The sequence below is a fragment of the Varanus komodoensis genome, unplaced genomic scaffold (assembly GCF_004798865.1).
Source record: "Varanus komodoensis strain SLA01 unplaced genomic scaffold, ASM479886v1 scaffold15, whole genome shotgun sequence".
NCBI lineage: Eukaryota > Metazoa > Chordata > Lepidosauria > Squamata > Varanidae > Varanus > Varanus komodoensis.
Window position 1 is genome coordinate 6,947,174 of NW_025335440.1, and position 13,261 is coordinate 6,960,434.

Sequence of the window (13,261 nt, forward strand, 5' to 3'; positions counted from 1 at the left end):
ATATTTGCATGTTCATACATCTGCAAGCTGAGGCTTCCCCCTTTCTTAAGACGGCCCAGTCCAAAATTACCTGCTATTTCTTTGGGTCTTGCTGTATTGCAAATAAAGAATGCAGAACTGGAGGAGGAATTACTTAACCGCCCCCCTGCCTCCATCTGTCATTTCTGATGAAATCTGTCCCCCGACACGGATGCGTTTCCCAGAGCTGGGGGGCGGGGGGGGGGGCAGCTGGATGGAGACCAGAAAGCCAAGGTGCCGGCTGGCCTGGCCCTCGTCTCCGAACCGCGGTGTGGTGGCGGTTTTGTTCTTTTACAGCGCTGCGATTTCACAGGGCCGCTTCCTTTCCCTGCCCCTTTGCCCGCCTTCCCTTGGCCCGGGGCTCCGAACCGCAGGCGGTGCCCTTAAAGGCTCATTTCCCACCGTTGCCCCCACTTAACACACAGGTGAGACGGTCTTCTCCGGCCACTTTATGATGCAGCGAGGCTATTGAGCGGTTGTTGTCCCCGCTTCCTTTCACGCGTCCAGCAGGAAACCTGGGTCCCAGCAAGACTGCATGAAGCCCAAAATATGTTTTATAAAACAACCATAACAACAACAGGCCCATTACGTGGATTTATGGCCCGAGAAACTTCCCCTCGTAAAGCCATCTGGCGATTTTAAAATGCTTTTCACCTCAAAAGAGCATCCCACCTTCTCCTCACAGCAGAGGCTGTCTCATGCTAAGTGGGGGAAATAGGTACCATTCTCCTCACAGCACCCCCTGCCCCAGAATTTTTTTATTTCCCCCCAATAAAGGCATCTTGTCCTTTTCTGTAAGGCCTGAGGTCAGGGGTGGGCGGTTTTCCTACTCATTTTCCTAAATAACCAGGTGTGTGAATTTCACCTTCACTGGCTTCCACCGCCTCGCCATTTCACGTCATTTCCCCTGCTTTCTCAGGCTGCGTCTTGACTCCGAAACAGGGCGCCATTCACATGTGCTGTTAAGTCACGTCTGTGCCAGTAGCACTCATTGGAAGTGCCGCTGGCAGGGGCAGATACAGGTGGTATGAACTAGGACTGTCTTAGAATTAAGATATCTTGGACGTGTAAACTTAGAAACTCAAAGGTGCTTGGATGGAGCCCCCCCCCCCGCACTCTTTACTCTCACAACAACCCTGCAAGGTAGACCGGGGGGGAAGAACAATGTGCCTGAGATCACCCGGCCAGCTATATGGAGACTGCCGATCTCTTGTTCTTCTCCCTGAAACACGAGAGTTTCAGCCGAATTCAGGGGAAGTGGTTTGCCCTGGAGGAAGCTCCCGGGAGGCACCGTGCCAGGCGAGCACAGGAGATGCGGCATGCTTCCAGGGCTCATGGAGACCGTCGGAGTGGATGCATGGTTTCTTCTCTCCCTCCTCGAGGCTGGCTGGCGGTGCTGGTACGGAGGACGCTGGGCCGTGAGGTCTTGCCCCAGGCCCCTCCGAACCCTGGCACCAAGAGCGCTTATTCCCCCTCCTCCAGCCCAAGGACGAAGCGCTGTGACAGGCACGGCGCCTTTCTCAGGGCGGAAAGGGGGATGCCTGCGGCCCGCTGAGTGCCATCTTGAGGCTCAAACCGCCCGCGGGAAGGTGCTTCCCAGAGAAAGAGGCGAGCGATCGCAGTCCGCAGAGAGAGCCGCTGTGGGTTGCAGGGGGTTTTGGGAAAGCAAAGCAGTGAGCGCAGGCCAGGAAAGACGCAGGGGCTCCTCCGAGACGCGTGGGGGGCGGCAGGTCCAGGTGCGGTGCCTGCAAGGTTGTGAGCCGCGCCGGAGGAGAGCCGAGGCCCACCTGCTCCTGGGCGCCTCACCCCACGGAGGCCAACTAAATGCAGCTCGCCTTCCCCTGCATCCTGACCCGCCGACTCCCGGGGAGCCTCACATCCACGCCACTTGGAGGGGACTCCTGGGCTGACACGCTCCGAGCGAGGGAAGAGGGCCTGGCTCCCGAGCGCCGAGTGAGGAAGTCACGTACCTTCAGGCCAGGCTGGCCGTTCCTCGCTGGTTTCGGGGGCCCTTCCTCCTTTGGTCAATGATGGAGGAAGTCAAGAGGTTCGTTCCCCTTCCTTCTGCAGTTCCAGGCAGCTGGGACCCAAAGTGCCTTCCGGCCCCCGGAAATGGCCCCTCCTCTGGCCGGCAGACGGGCGAGGCTGGCCTCCACTTGGCATGTCACCCCGGGAAGCAGGGCTGGTGGCAGCAGAAGCCATCCCGCCTCCCTTCTGCCCTGCAGACCTCGAGGAAACCTCAAAGGGGCAGGGTGCTCCTCCTGCCCGCCCTCCTGCGCCTTCTGAGGGACGCGTTCGGTTCCAGACAGACTTGGGGGGCTGGCACCCCACTGGAACCAAGGCTCCCCTGCCACGGCTGCACAACCCGAGCAGCAGGGAGCCCAGGCGGAGGCTCTGCTCCAGGGAAGCCAAGGTAGATCTTAGCAAGGAACACCGGGAATGCGTCTAAGGAAAGCCGGGTTCCTTGCACGGACGCCGCCTCTGCCTCCGGGCTGCAGCCGTGCCTTCCCCCAGGGCAGGGCCGAGATGCGTGGCCGAAGGGGACGCGGTCCAGGCGAGCGACCGCCGCAGCCCCCTCTGCAGACAGCAGGGGTGCTGAATGTCACTGCGACCCGAGGGCTACACCCACGTTTCGAGGGGCACTCGAGCGGGCAGGGGCAAACATACCAGCATCCTGTAGCCGCTTGTTCTTGCTGCCCGCAACTAAGCCTCAGGGGGCATTTCCTCCCTTTAGAAGTGGGGGCGTGGGGAGAGTGATGTGCCAAAACGGGGAACCCCCCCACCCCATCGGCAGTCATGTGAAAGCAGCAGGGCCATCTGGGATACAGGGAAAGGAAACGCTCCGGGCCAGCCACCCATTCCCCTGCGGACCGTTCCCCTTCGCCTCTGCTCTCTCCTCCTTTAGTGCCAGGTAACAGGGAAACAGGAGTACGTCCAGAGACTCACCCCCTGGCACAGGTGCCCTACTCAGGAAGGCTGGCGCAAGGCTGAGGAGGAAACGCCACAAAGCGAGTCAACTGCAGCTTCAAAAACTTGGAAACCACCTTTTCCATTTACACGGAAGCACTGAAAACAGCGGCACAGCGGTTTAGTTTTATAGCGTCTGGTATCTAGAATGTAAAAGCTCACCAGTATTTTAATAACAGAAATCCAATGTCAATACGTCACTAAGGCCACCTTCTCCAACACGGTGCCCTCCAGATGTTTCTGACTTGCTTTCCCATCAGCCTCAGCCAGCATGGCAACGCTCAGGGATGCTGCGTGTTCCCGTCCAAACAATTGGGAGGCTGAGCCAAGGGCTTTTGATGCGTAATTTCACAAACTGTACACATGCACTTATGAAAGGAGGGCAAGGGGGGGCAAGGCCTTGGGCTGGATGCAGAGCTGGGCTGTGGCAGGAAGGGCCCCCACCCAACCTGGGGGAGGAATTCCCCTTCCACAGCTCACCCCCCCCAGCATCATTTCTTGCGGGGGGGAGAAGAACCGAGAGAAGAGGAAGGACGGAGGAGCCCGATGAAGCTTAATTCCGGGCCCAAACCCACATCTCTACGGCATTTTTTAAAATGTGTGAGTTAAATATAGATCAACACAACATCCTTTAAAAAAAATCTTAGAAGGTGTTTATTATGAAGCTGATCCAGACATTCATAGCCACTCGCACTGCCTGGAAAAGAGCAACTCAAAGGTTTCTCCTAGTATGTTAAAACACTTGGTTCAACTTGTTCAATGTCGGCAGCCTTCCCAGAGTGACCCCTCCAGAGGGTTGAGACGACAGCCCCGAGGATTCAGGGCACCCTGCTGGGAAGGCTGCTTCAGGCTGTTAATGCAGCGACGGTTCCACACTTCAACAGGGCCCTCAGGGTGACGTCTCTGTGGGTGAGGGTGGGTGCTCTGCCCCTTCCATCTCTGCTACCAGGGCAGCCCAGTGGGGCAGCGGCAACCTGGATTCCAAAGGAGCCGCGCACATGGGCGCTGGCCGAGAAAGAAACCCAGTCCGTGGCCAGAGGGGTGGTTCTTCCAGCCAAAGCCCCGGCCTCTTCCGTTTCGAAGGAAGCGTCAGTCGTCCGAATCCGTGTCGTGCCTCCTCCTGGCTCTGAGTGCCGTGGGGGACGGGCTCCTTCTGCGTTTTGGGGTCCCCAAGCTTTGGCCTCTGGGAGACGGGGACCGGCTGCTGCTGCTGCTGCGGTGACATTCCCTTCGTCTGAGCTTGGGAGAGCGCCGGCCGCAAGGAGAGCCCTCCTCACGGCTGCCGGAAGAGGCTGGCTTGTGGTGCTGCCTGCCGGCTGCTCGGTGGTCTTCCCGGGAGGGTGAGGATTTGCTGCTCCGGAGGCCAGCTCCGGCCGGCCGGGCGGAGGAGGGATGCCCCTGTGGCAGGGAAGCAGGCCGCCTTTTCCTGGTGCGGAAGGAAAAGCTTTATTTATTTTTTATTTCTATTTATTTCCTGCCTTTTTCCTACAAAGGGCTCAAGGCAGCTTACATCTCCTCCTCCATCTTATCCCCACAACAACAACCCTGTGAGGTAGGTTGGGCGGAGAGTCTGTGACTGGCCCAAAGTCACCCAGTTGCCTCCATGGCTGAGCGGGGACTCAAACCCAGATCCTCTGAGTACCAGTCCCATGCTCTTCACCATTACGGCTTTAAAGAAATTCTGGTCTACGGAAGAGAAAGTCACAATCCGTGGAAGGCCCAGCCACTCCCAGGACACACAGAAAAGGGTTGGGAGTCATGGGAAAAAGCGCCTCTGCTGGCCGTGCCACGGCTGGTGAGCTGCCAGGCAGGATCCCCTCGCTGCAGGGGCAGCTACCTTATAAAACACCCCTGGAACTGGGAGGCGCGAGTGCCAAATAAAGGCTGACCTCCGTCCCGAGACCTTCTCTGATCGCTCCGTGCCTCTTTATTACTTAGGGTGTTTCGAGTATTTCTAACCTTTTTAAATCTGGCTGCCAGAATGCAAGTCCTAAGCACCTAAAACTTTATTTGGGGGAGCCTGGCAGCAAGATGCTTGCAGGATGGAGGTGGAGACCACGGTTCCTACTGCGCAAAGCACCCCAAGGGCTCACTGACGCCGGCTCCCTGTAACCCCGAGGCACCGTATCTGCAGGATGGGTGCAGACCTGGGCAGGAGGAAAAGCTTCTCTGCTAATTTGCGCCCCCTTCTCCTTCTGGGGAGAAGGAGCCCAGCCCTGGAGTCTTCAACCCCGTTGGAGCGGTAACTTCCAGGACTTGGCCGAGGCCTCCTAAAGACATGGGTCGTGCCTGGCCAGCCTCATGTGTGGAACCCCTGAAAGCGCAACTGATCATGGAGGCTTCTCCAGCCTAGTGCTGGCTGGGGGATGCTCTGGTCCAACCCTCCGGAGGGTACCAGATCAGGGGAGACTGTTTCAGAACAGCAGGGGTGGGGAAATCACATGCTGGACCTGCTTCTGCCAGCTGGCCTTTAATTCTTTCCCAAAGGACTTCATACGGGGGTCCCAAGAGACTTCCTTTATGTCCAGGGTCAGGCAGAGGTGGTTGATTCTGAACCACCTTCCCCTCATGACTCGCACCCACCAGGGACTCTCCAAACAGGCATTTCAGATCAGGCGCAAAAGCTCAGAAATGGCAGCTGTCGCCTGCTGCCGTCCGAGATCTGACTCGCGCTCCTTCAGGGGCTGAGGGTTAGCATATTTCCTTGGAACGGAAATACCCAACAATATCTGTGGCTAGCCGAGGAAGGAGAGGGCCTTCTGGCCAGAGAAGCATCTCTGCCGGGCCGTGGGACTCCTCTTCCAGGCAGGCAGCATGAGAGAACGGGCCCCCCGGACCCACAAGACGGAGCACCTCCTGCAGTACCTTTCCCTGGTGTCGGGAGAAGAGGCGGCAGAGGAGGACGTGGCCCTCCTTTTATGGTGCTTCTCTTTCTCTTTCTCCTTCTTCTTCTCCTTCTTGTGCTTCTTTTTCTCCTTCTTCTTCTTCTTGGACTTCTTGCTGACCTCTGGCCTGCAAGTTGAAAACAGAAACCACACGGCCTTTCCCTCTCTCTCTGACCCTCCTTTCGTCCCTCTGCGGAGGCCCACGCAAGCCAGCACGCAAGAGGCAGAGCTGAACCTTCCCATACCTGCAGGCCAGTATATGGCACAGCCCGGATGAGACTCGACTATCTCAAGGATGCATGGGGGCGGGAGGAGGGACCTGCCCCTCTGGAATAGTCCTGCCGCAGAAGCACCTTGTGTTTGGAGGCGAGCGGGCCAGGCAAACCACACCTTCCTCCAAGACTCGTCCTCGAACGTTTAGGATGCTTCTGCTGCAGGGGCAGCTCTGAACTAACTGCTGGCCCAGTTAAGAGCTGGTACCTTTGGTGAAGACACGTTTACATACGCAGCTTCAAGACTTGAAAAGAAGTACCATGAGCTCCCGGGCATGGGTGGTTCTCCACAGCCATGAGGTCTAGAAGCATGGTGATGGAGTTGAATGGGCAGGGAAGATACCCTGGAACCCGAGTAAGAAAGCTGGCCGTACCATTTCAAATTGCACGTACTCTGCTGTTCAGAAAAACACCCACGCTCACAGAAAATCAGATTATCCGGGACCATACCTAGTCCCTGACATGCTTGGTTTCAGTGCAGAGAGAATGGGGGGGCCATTAAACTCCCCCACTTGCAGCCTGCAGTGGCACAGTCCAGACCTGAGGGCTGGAGCCACTCTCCCTACTCTTCCTCAGGCCGGTGGTTCAACGGCTGAAGGACGCCCCGTTCACGCGGCTTGTTCTCTCCTCCGCCCAGCTCAGGCCCCGTGCGCACGCCTTCAGCCTGGGTGAGCCCTCCCCAGCCTGAAACCATCCGGATCTGTGGGACTGCAACCCCCGTGTTCCCCGGGTCAGCAAGCTGCTGCTGGCTCAGAGGCTGTAGCCCGGCACATCTCGAGGGAGGGGCCAGGCCGGGGCAGGGAGAGCCGGCTAAAATGCGGCACCACCAGACCCATCTTCCTTTGGCCGCGTGCTCCATGCTTCTCCTTCCCAGTGTGTGAACCCCCTCGCCCGGTGCAGCTCCCCAGAACCAACACAGCCTTCCTCTCCTCGGCCCGAGGGATGAGCCGGGGACACACGGGAACGCGGGCTCTTACTGCGCTGCGTCTCCTCCGCCGGCCTCTTCCGGTTTCCTCTGGGTGGGCATCACCTCAGGGCCGTCCGCCGTCCGATGGTGCTAGAGGAGTTCCAAAGACAAGGCGAAAGTGAACGGCTCCTGTCGCACCGCTTTAGACGCTCATCAGAGGGAAAAGAGGAGGAAGAGAGGTCACTGCGTTCTGGTGCACTTCGGGCGCGATCTGATGGCAGTGCCGCCAGGGAAAAGGGCCACGAATCCCTGTGCGCTGCCCAGGGCATGCTGGGAACTGAGAGTCTCTTTTTCCATCTGGCCTCGCACAGGACGGGGCACGGAAGCGATGTGCCTCCCCCAACACCAGTGGCTCCGAGAGCAGGTCAGGGATTCCTCCAGCGGATGGGCCTCGGAGGCCAAGTCCCATCCCACGAAGGAGCTTGAAGGGCCTTGCAGGACGGCAGAGGGGGCCCGCAAGCAGCACCTTCTGCACCCCTGGCGTGCGGTAGAGGGGCTGGTTGGCCACCTACCGTGAAGACGGAAAGGCCCAGCTTGGCGGCCTCTTTGTCTTCTTTGGAGAATACCATCCTGGCCCCGGCGCACCTGAAAAGAAGTCAGATCACAGCTGCAGGATGTCAGTGAACAAGCTGCCATTCGAGGAGAGACGAGCAATCGAAAGGAGCGCTCTTTTTTTGACGCTCGTACAGTGGATCGAAAATAAAGGCGAATGTACTTCTGGACGCACCCCAAAAAGGAGAAACTTCCTGCACAGAGCAGGAGAGCTGGACGGCCTGATCTCCGAGGTCCCGTCCCACGGCACGATTTACTATTATTCTTTCCAAAAACAAAACAGAAATCTGCTCCACCAATGCAGGTGGTGACTTCTCAAACAGGTGCATGGAGAGGTGCCTGCTTAGGGCAACGCACATGAAGGGGGCGAGGTGGGTGGAAAGAACCAGACGGCTTCCTCGTGCAATTTGGACAGAACAGAGAACCGGGCAGGGAGTACAGGGCTCCTTCCTGCAGGTGTATCTGCCACCTCTGCAGGACAAGGACAGTCTCCCCCTTTGAAAGCAGCGTGTGGAAGGTATTTGGTGAAGGCCCCACGTACCTCGAACTCCCCAGGCCCACCATCCGGTCCACACTCTTCTCGTCGTGTTCTGTCCCTTCACGTTTGCAGACTTCAGCAAGGTCCTTGAACGGAATCACAGCAGGAATACATTTCAGGATCACGCAGGGACTCCAGTGCCGGGGAAATAATACAGCTCTGAGCTGTGGTAACCTTTCTGCCCTAGACCTTTCCTGCTGTGCTTAGTAGAAGAGTGCATCGTTTCTAAAAGTGTCTGCAGGCATTACCTGCACGAAAATGGCCTGCCAGCCAAACCCCTAGGCTAGCCCAAATAATCTTCTGGAAAAAGAGAGTACTGCAGGAAAACCAGAAAACTGTATTCCAACCTCTGTCTCATGCCGTATTTCTCAGAGAGCCAAGGCTGGTGTTTAATAACAGGAACTAAGCTGCTTTGAAAGGGAATGGAGAGATGCCGAGGAAGCGCTTTATCCCTTTTAACACAGGAAGCTGGTGCAGTGCAATGGTTACCATGCAGGCTGGTGCTCAGGAGATCTGGGATTCAGCCCCCGCTTGGCCATGAAACTCACTGGGTGACTCTGGACAAGTCGTGCATCTCGGCCCAGCCTACCTCGCAAGGCTGTTGTGAGAATACAACAGTGGAGGAAGAGGAGGGTTTTCTGTGACTCCCCTTGAGGAATGAAAAGTAGTGTGGGATATAACTGAAAGAATAAATTAAGCACAAGGAGAGCCATGAGGGATCGGAGCAGATGCAGAATTGAAAAATATAAGGAGAAGTATGGTTACCTCTTTGCTCAACCCTGTTGGCTGTTTCTTCATATTCTTGTAACCCCTGGGAAGAAGCAACGCAAAGGAGAGTTAGTCTGGTGGAGTGTGAATGAGGAAGCGCAGCTCCAAAGGAGCCCAGATTCCTCCAGTGCAGCTTGTCTGGAACTTTCCCACAGGCTCCGTCCAGGGTCAGGCTGGAATATTTTGCTGCCTGAGGGGCAGCAAAGAGGTCCCCCCACCTTCTGCTAACCCTGATCAAGGCGCCAAGTTTTGGCATGCAAGCCAGTGGTCCTGCTGGGCGTTCATGCGTCACCCAAAAAAGTTTTTGCACCTTCGGTTGAATTCCCAGAAGAACCACTTGGCGATTTAAATGAGCAGCGCAATTCCAAGGCTTTCGAGACGCTGCGGCAAGCATGGAACATGGGTCCTGCTCCACCAAGAAATTTCACACTGAACATGCTTCCCAGTAGGAAACAAACGGAAAGACCCTGAGCTTTCCACAGCTCTCTGCTTTCAGGGAATGAAATGACCCAGCCTTGATGCTCTGGACGGAGAACGGCCCTGCGTTCTCCGTCCATGTGGACTGAGGCATGCATTTGAATGGCCACAGGGAGCCAAAACAGAGGGCCTCCGTCTCAAAACTTACAAGGCCGCCATCATGGCCTCTTCCTCCGCCCGCCGGACAGCGGCCAGCTCCTCTTCTCGGGAGACAGGCGCATCTCCTTTCTTCCCCTTGGCATACCAGGTGAGATCCTTGCCCTTCTGCCACCGGCCCACGGGTGCCATCAAGGAGTTCCCTGCAGGTGATGCAGTGTCAGTGCTGAAGGAGAGGATGGGGGCACAAGCAAACCACCAGACAGATGGTGGATGGCCCAAAGCTCAAGCAGAGGGAGCCAGCGTGGCAAGTCAGAAATCCTAGTCTTTCTGTTCCAAAGGATCTGAGAGGGCGAGAAAACACGAGGGCTACCCTGCTGGCCAAAGTAAACAGCCCTCCTGGAGGTGGTTCTCTCTAGTTCTGCTGGACATCACCTCCCAGAATCCCCCAGCTGCCTGGGGAATTCTGGGAGGTGGTGTCCAATGCAGCTAGAGGCACAAGGGCGTTGCGGTTCCACGCATCTGGAAGGCAGCGACCTGGCGAAGGCTGATGCACACATTTCTTGTACATCCAATGCATCCAATTTCATGCACGTGTGAGCTGGCATTTTTACATCCACCAGGTAAGGCGGCCAATGCCTCCCAGGGAGGCTCCGAAGACCACTCTGAATTTCTAACTCTTCCTCTCATGGAGGGCTAAGGCGAATCCTGCAGGTTCACCGAGACACCAGCCTGCTCCATCTTCCCACTGGCTGAGCAATTTTAGCACAGGGTACTATGATATGTGAAAAGCCCCAGGCAACACAGAATGGCAGGACTTGCATTTAGCTCCACAGAAGACACAATCGTACGCATGACTAGACAGGAAAAAAGCTGTCGGCTGCTTCCTCCACGAGGATGGACTGAGGTGTGTGTCTCCCCACCTGCCTTACCGTAGGATCCTGGGGCATGCTGGGAGCCGTGGGCCTATTTTTCTGTCTAAACATGCATACAGTTGACCCCTTAAGCCTCATGGAACATTTCAGGCAGCCTGTAGCTAAATTCTGACTATTGTACAACACTTCTACAGTCTGCTTTAATCTTCTCTGCAGAATATTACTCCGGGGAATAAATGTTATTGGATCTGTTCTGGAGGAAGAGGTGGGACCGAGAGAGAAAGACAGAGAAGGCACAAGAAAGCACTGTCCGAGGCTGCCAAGTGAACTCAAGGCTGGAGGAGGCATTTGAACCCGGGACTCAACCGGCTCTGAGCAATTTCAGCACCCCAGTTACCACAAGAGGCAGCTAAAGAACTGGGACAGTCTTCATACCCAGGTAGTTTTCCCGCTGCTTGTCCGTCTTCACATCTTCCCAGTTGAACTGGTCCTGCCCGCCCCTCACACCGCCTCGGGAGGACCCAAACATGACGAAGGGGAAAACGGTGATTCCCTGCAGACTCTTTTCTTTTTTTAAAAATTCAAATTTTCAAAGGGAGAGTGGATTCCAATCTTCCGGCACCTTTCCCTGAAAAAGGAAAAGGTAATGCTTATAAGGGCTGTCTCTATCTAAGTCTAATTTCAACACTCCGTTGAGCAGTTTCATTGGTGGTTTTATTGCATCTAATCACTGCAGTCCTGGAAGGTATATTCTAAGTTGCAAAAAGGTTGTTGTTCAGTCTAGTGAAAGGGACATAAACATGTAAATCCAGCCTTTTGAAAGCTCAAGGCAGCTTACATGACAACAGCAGTATAGGATCTGCTATTTTGAAAGAAATAGGCCCATAAGCAGAATGTGTTTACTCTGGATAAAGAACTGGACAGCTGAAACCAGTAGCCCACCCACTCCTGGGTGTAAAGTTGCACCAGCTTTTATTATAAAATATGCAGCTTGTCCAGAGTCCTTTTCGCAAACCTGTTTTTTTTAAAAAGGACTTAGGACCAAAACTTCTCCAAGCACAAACCTTCTGACTTTCCTTTCTGAAGGGAGGGAGGTTCACAGTGCCTCTGAGCACATGCAGAATTCCTTATCCTCTCTGAAGAAAACTAGTTGCTGGGGAACATGGGCAGGAGGGGGCTGCTGCGGTGGACTACAAAGCCCATCTCCCACCAGCAAACAGATGGGGTGCCAGGCATCCTATTTGAAAGTGCCATGTTCAGAAAGGCTATTAGGTCAAGTCAGAATAAAAACCGTCTTGGATCCTTCGAGCGACCCGCTCGGATTGACGGGAAACACTGCGCAGGCGCTTGAAGGGGCGCCACGGAAAGGAGAGCCTCTTCCTGCTCAGGGCAGGGCAGGGCAGGGCGGGCCCAGGTGCGAGGGCCGGGAGGCACGCCCTGCCCGTGGGAGCAGCCCGGCAGCGGGGCCGGGGGAGGCTGGGGCCCCCGCCGGAGGCCCTCGGGGCGCGCCCTGAGCCGAGCGGGGATCGGGCGCGATGCCCCTGCGGCTCCACCGCTCCCCGCGATCCGGCGCAGCGGCGGCGCGGCCCCGCGACGAGCCGCCGCCGCCGCCTCCCCGAGCGCCTTTTGCGCGAGGGCAGCGCTTCCGCCACGGCGCCCCCGCAGATGCGGGCCCCCGGGACGGCCCGCCGAGGGGCGAGCGGGCTGCACCCCAAAGGCCCGGGAGGGAGGGGACGCCCCCGGCGGGCCCGGAGGCGCAAGGCCCGCTGCGAGGCGGAGGCCGCTGGGCCTGAGGCGGGGCCCGTCCCAGCACCGCGCCCCCCCCCCGCCCGCGACCGGCGCCCGGACCTGCGCCGCTGCGACCCACGTGCCGCGCGCCCGACCCGCTTCCGCCAGCGCCTTCCGCCAGGCTCGGGCTGCGCCACCGCCACGCGCGCTGGCGGGGGGAGGCGGGCCGTACCAAGCTGCCGAGAGGGGCGCGCCTTGCTGCTCTCGGCGGCCCGGCCCTCCAGCGCCCCGGCAGTCTCAGGCGCCTCGCTTGCCGGCCCGAGGCTGCCCTGCCTGCCTCCCGGAGGGGAGTCCTCCTCCTCGCAGGCGAAGCAGGGTGGCGCGACATGGAAGGCCATATCCTGTGCAGGTCTCCACGAAGAAGAGAGAGCCCGACTCCCAGCATGCCCCAGCAACAGGTTGGGGCATGCTGGGAGTTGGGGGACTGTCTTCTGCCCAACCATGCCTAAGATTGTGCTGGCAGGGAGCTTAGGGCGGTCAGTCACACATTTCCTGTGCAAGGTCTGGAGCCTCGGGCCAAAGTCCGGGCTGCCACGAGGACAGGTATGCTCGGGCACTTGCCCATGGCCCCTCCAGAAGCTGGAGCTGGCACTGTGGGTTGGGGAAGGTATTGCTAGTCTAGTCCTGTCAGGACTGGCTAAAGGGGGCAGGGGGGAGGTAGAAATAGCCGGAATATGAAAAGGCACCTCCCCCAGAGGCAGTTCCCTGGTCCTCCTCATCTAGTATTATCTACTGGGGCTGGAGGAGGTTTTGGCTATGAATGTTCTTGGCTTGTGCAGTCCAGCTTCCCGCTGAGCCGGAGACTGGACAAGCTCCTCTGCTCCATCACTGGGCGACGGCATTGGCTCTCCCAGCAGAAGCAACAGGACACGTTAAGGAAGGGCGCTTAGCAGGTCCGTGGGCCTGGAGGGGCCCACGGGCAGGACTAGCCTCGTGATCAGGCACGCTCGGGCATTGGCCAAGGGCCCCACGCCCCAGCAGGGGCCACTGACAAGAAGCCCCTGCCATTGCTCCTCCTGTCCTATTGCAACCTGATTGTTCCCCTGCTTCTTACCCAG

General features: G+C 57.5%; 1 protein-coding gene across 4 annotated transcripts; it reads right to left on the minus strand.

Moving 5' to 3' along the window:
• Nucleotides 1-3,615: 3,615 nt before the first annotated feature.
• CUNH1orf35 (chromosome unknown C1orf35 homolog) lies at nucleotides 3,616-12,304 on the minus strand. 4 transcript variants are annotated; one of them, XM_044425248.1, is made up of 9 exons: nucleotides 12,264-12,304; nucleotides 10,851-11,043; nucleotides 9,593-9,743; nucleotides 8,965-9,010; nucleotides 8,203-8,285; nucleotides 7,622-7,694; nucleotides 7,120-7,199; nucleotides 5,851-5,997; nucleotides 3,616-4,414 (listed from the first exon to the last, which is right to left on the minus strand). In XM_044425248.1, the coding sequence occupies exons 2-9, from the start codon at nucleotides 10,942-10,944 to the stop codon at nucleotides 4,075-4,077; spliced, it is 1,014 nt and encodes a 337-aa protein (XP_044281183.1). In that variant the 5' UTR covers nucleotides 10,945-11,043; nucleotides 12,264-12,304; the 3' UTR covers nucleotides 3,616-4,074. The 4 variants fall into 4 exon arrangements, with proteins under 4 accessions (XP_044281183.1, XP_044281181.1, XP_044281184.1 ...); XM_044425246.1 differs by lacking the exon at nucleotides 12,264-12,304 and adding an exon at nucleotides 11,480-11,784; XM_044425249.1 differs by lacking the exon at nucleotides 12,264-12,304 and adding an exon at nucleotides 11,480-11,782 and having other exon boundaries at nucleotides 3,616-4,411.
• Nucleotides 12,305-13,261: the final 957 nt, after the last annotated feature.

Bases quoted from the DNA above. Each gene is read 5' to 3' on its own strand.
- CUNH1orf35 (XM_044425248.1), bottom strand. From the start codon at position 10,944: ATGTTTGGGTCCTCCCGAGGCGGTGTGAGGGGCGGGCAGGACCAGTTC. The intron at 8,286-8,964 runs GTAACCATACTT...ATTCCGTTCAAG, and splicing joins CAACAGGGTTGAGCAAAGAG to GACCTTGCTGAAGTCTGCAA. The intron at 7,200-7,621 runs GTAGGTGGCCAA...GAACTCCTCTAG, and splicing joins TGGGCCTTTCCGTCTTCACG to CACCATCGGACGGCGGACGG.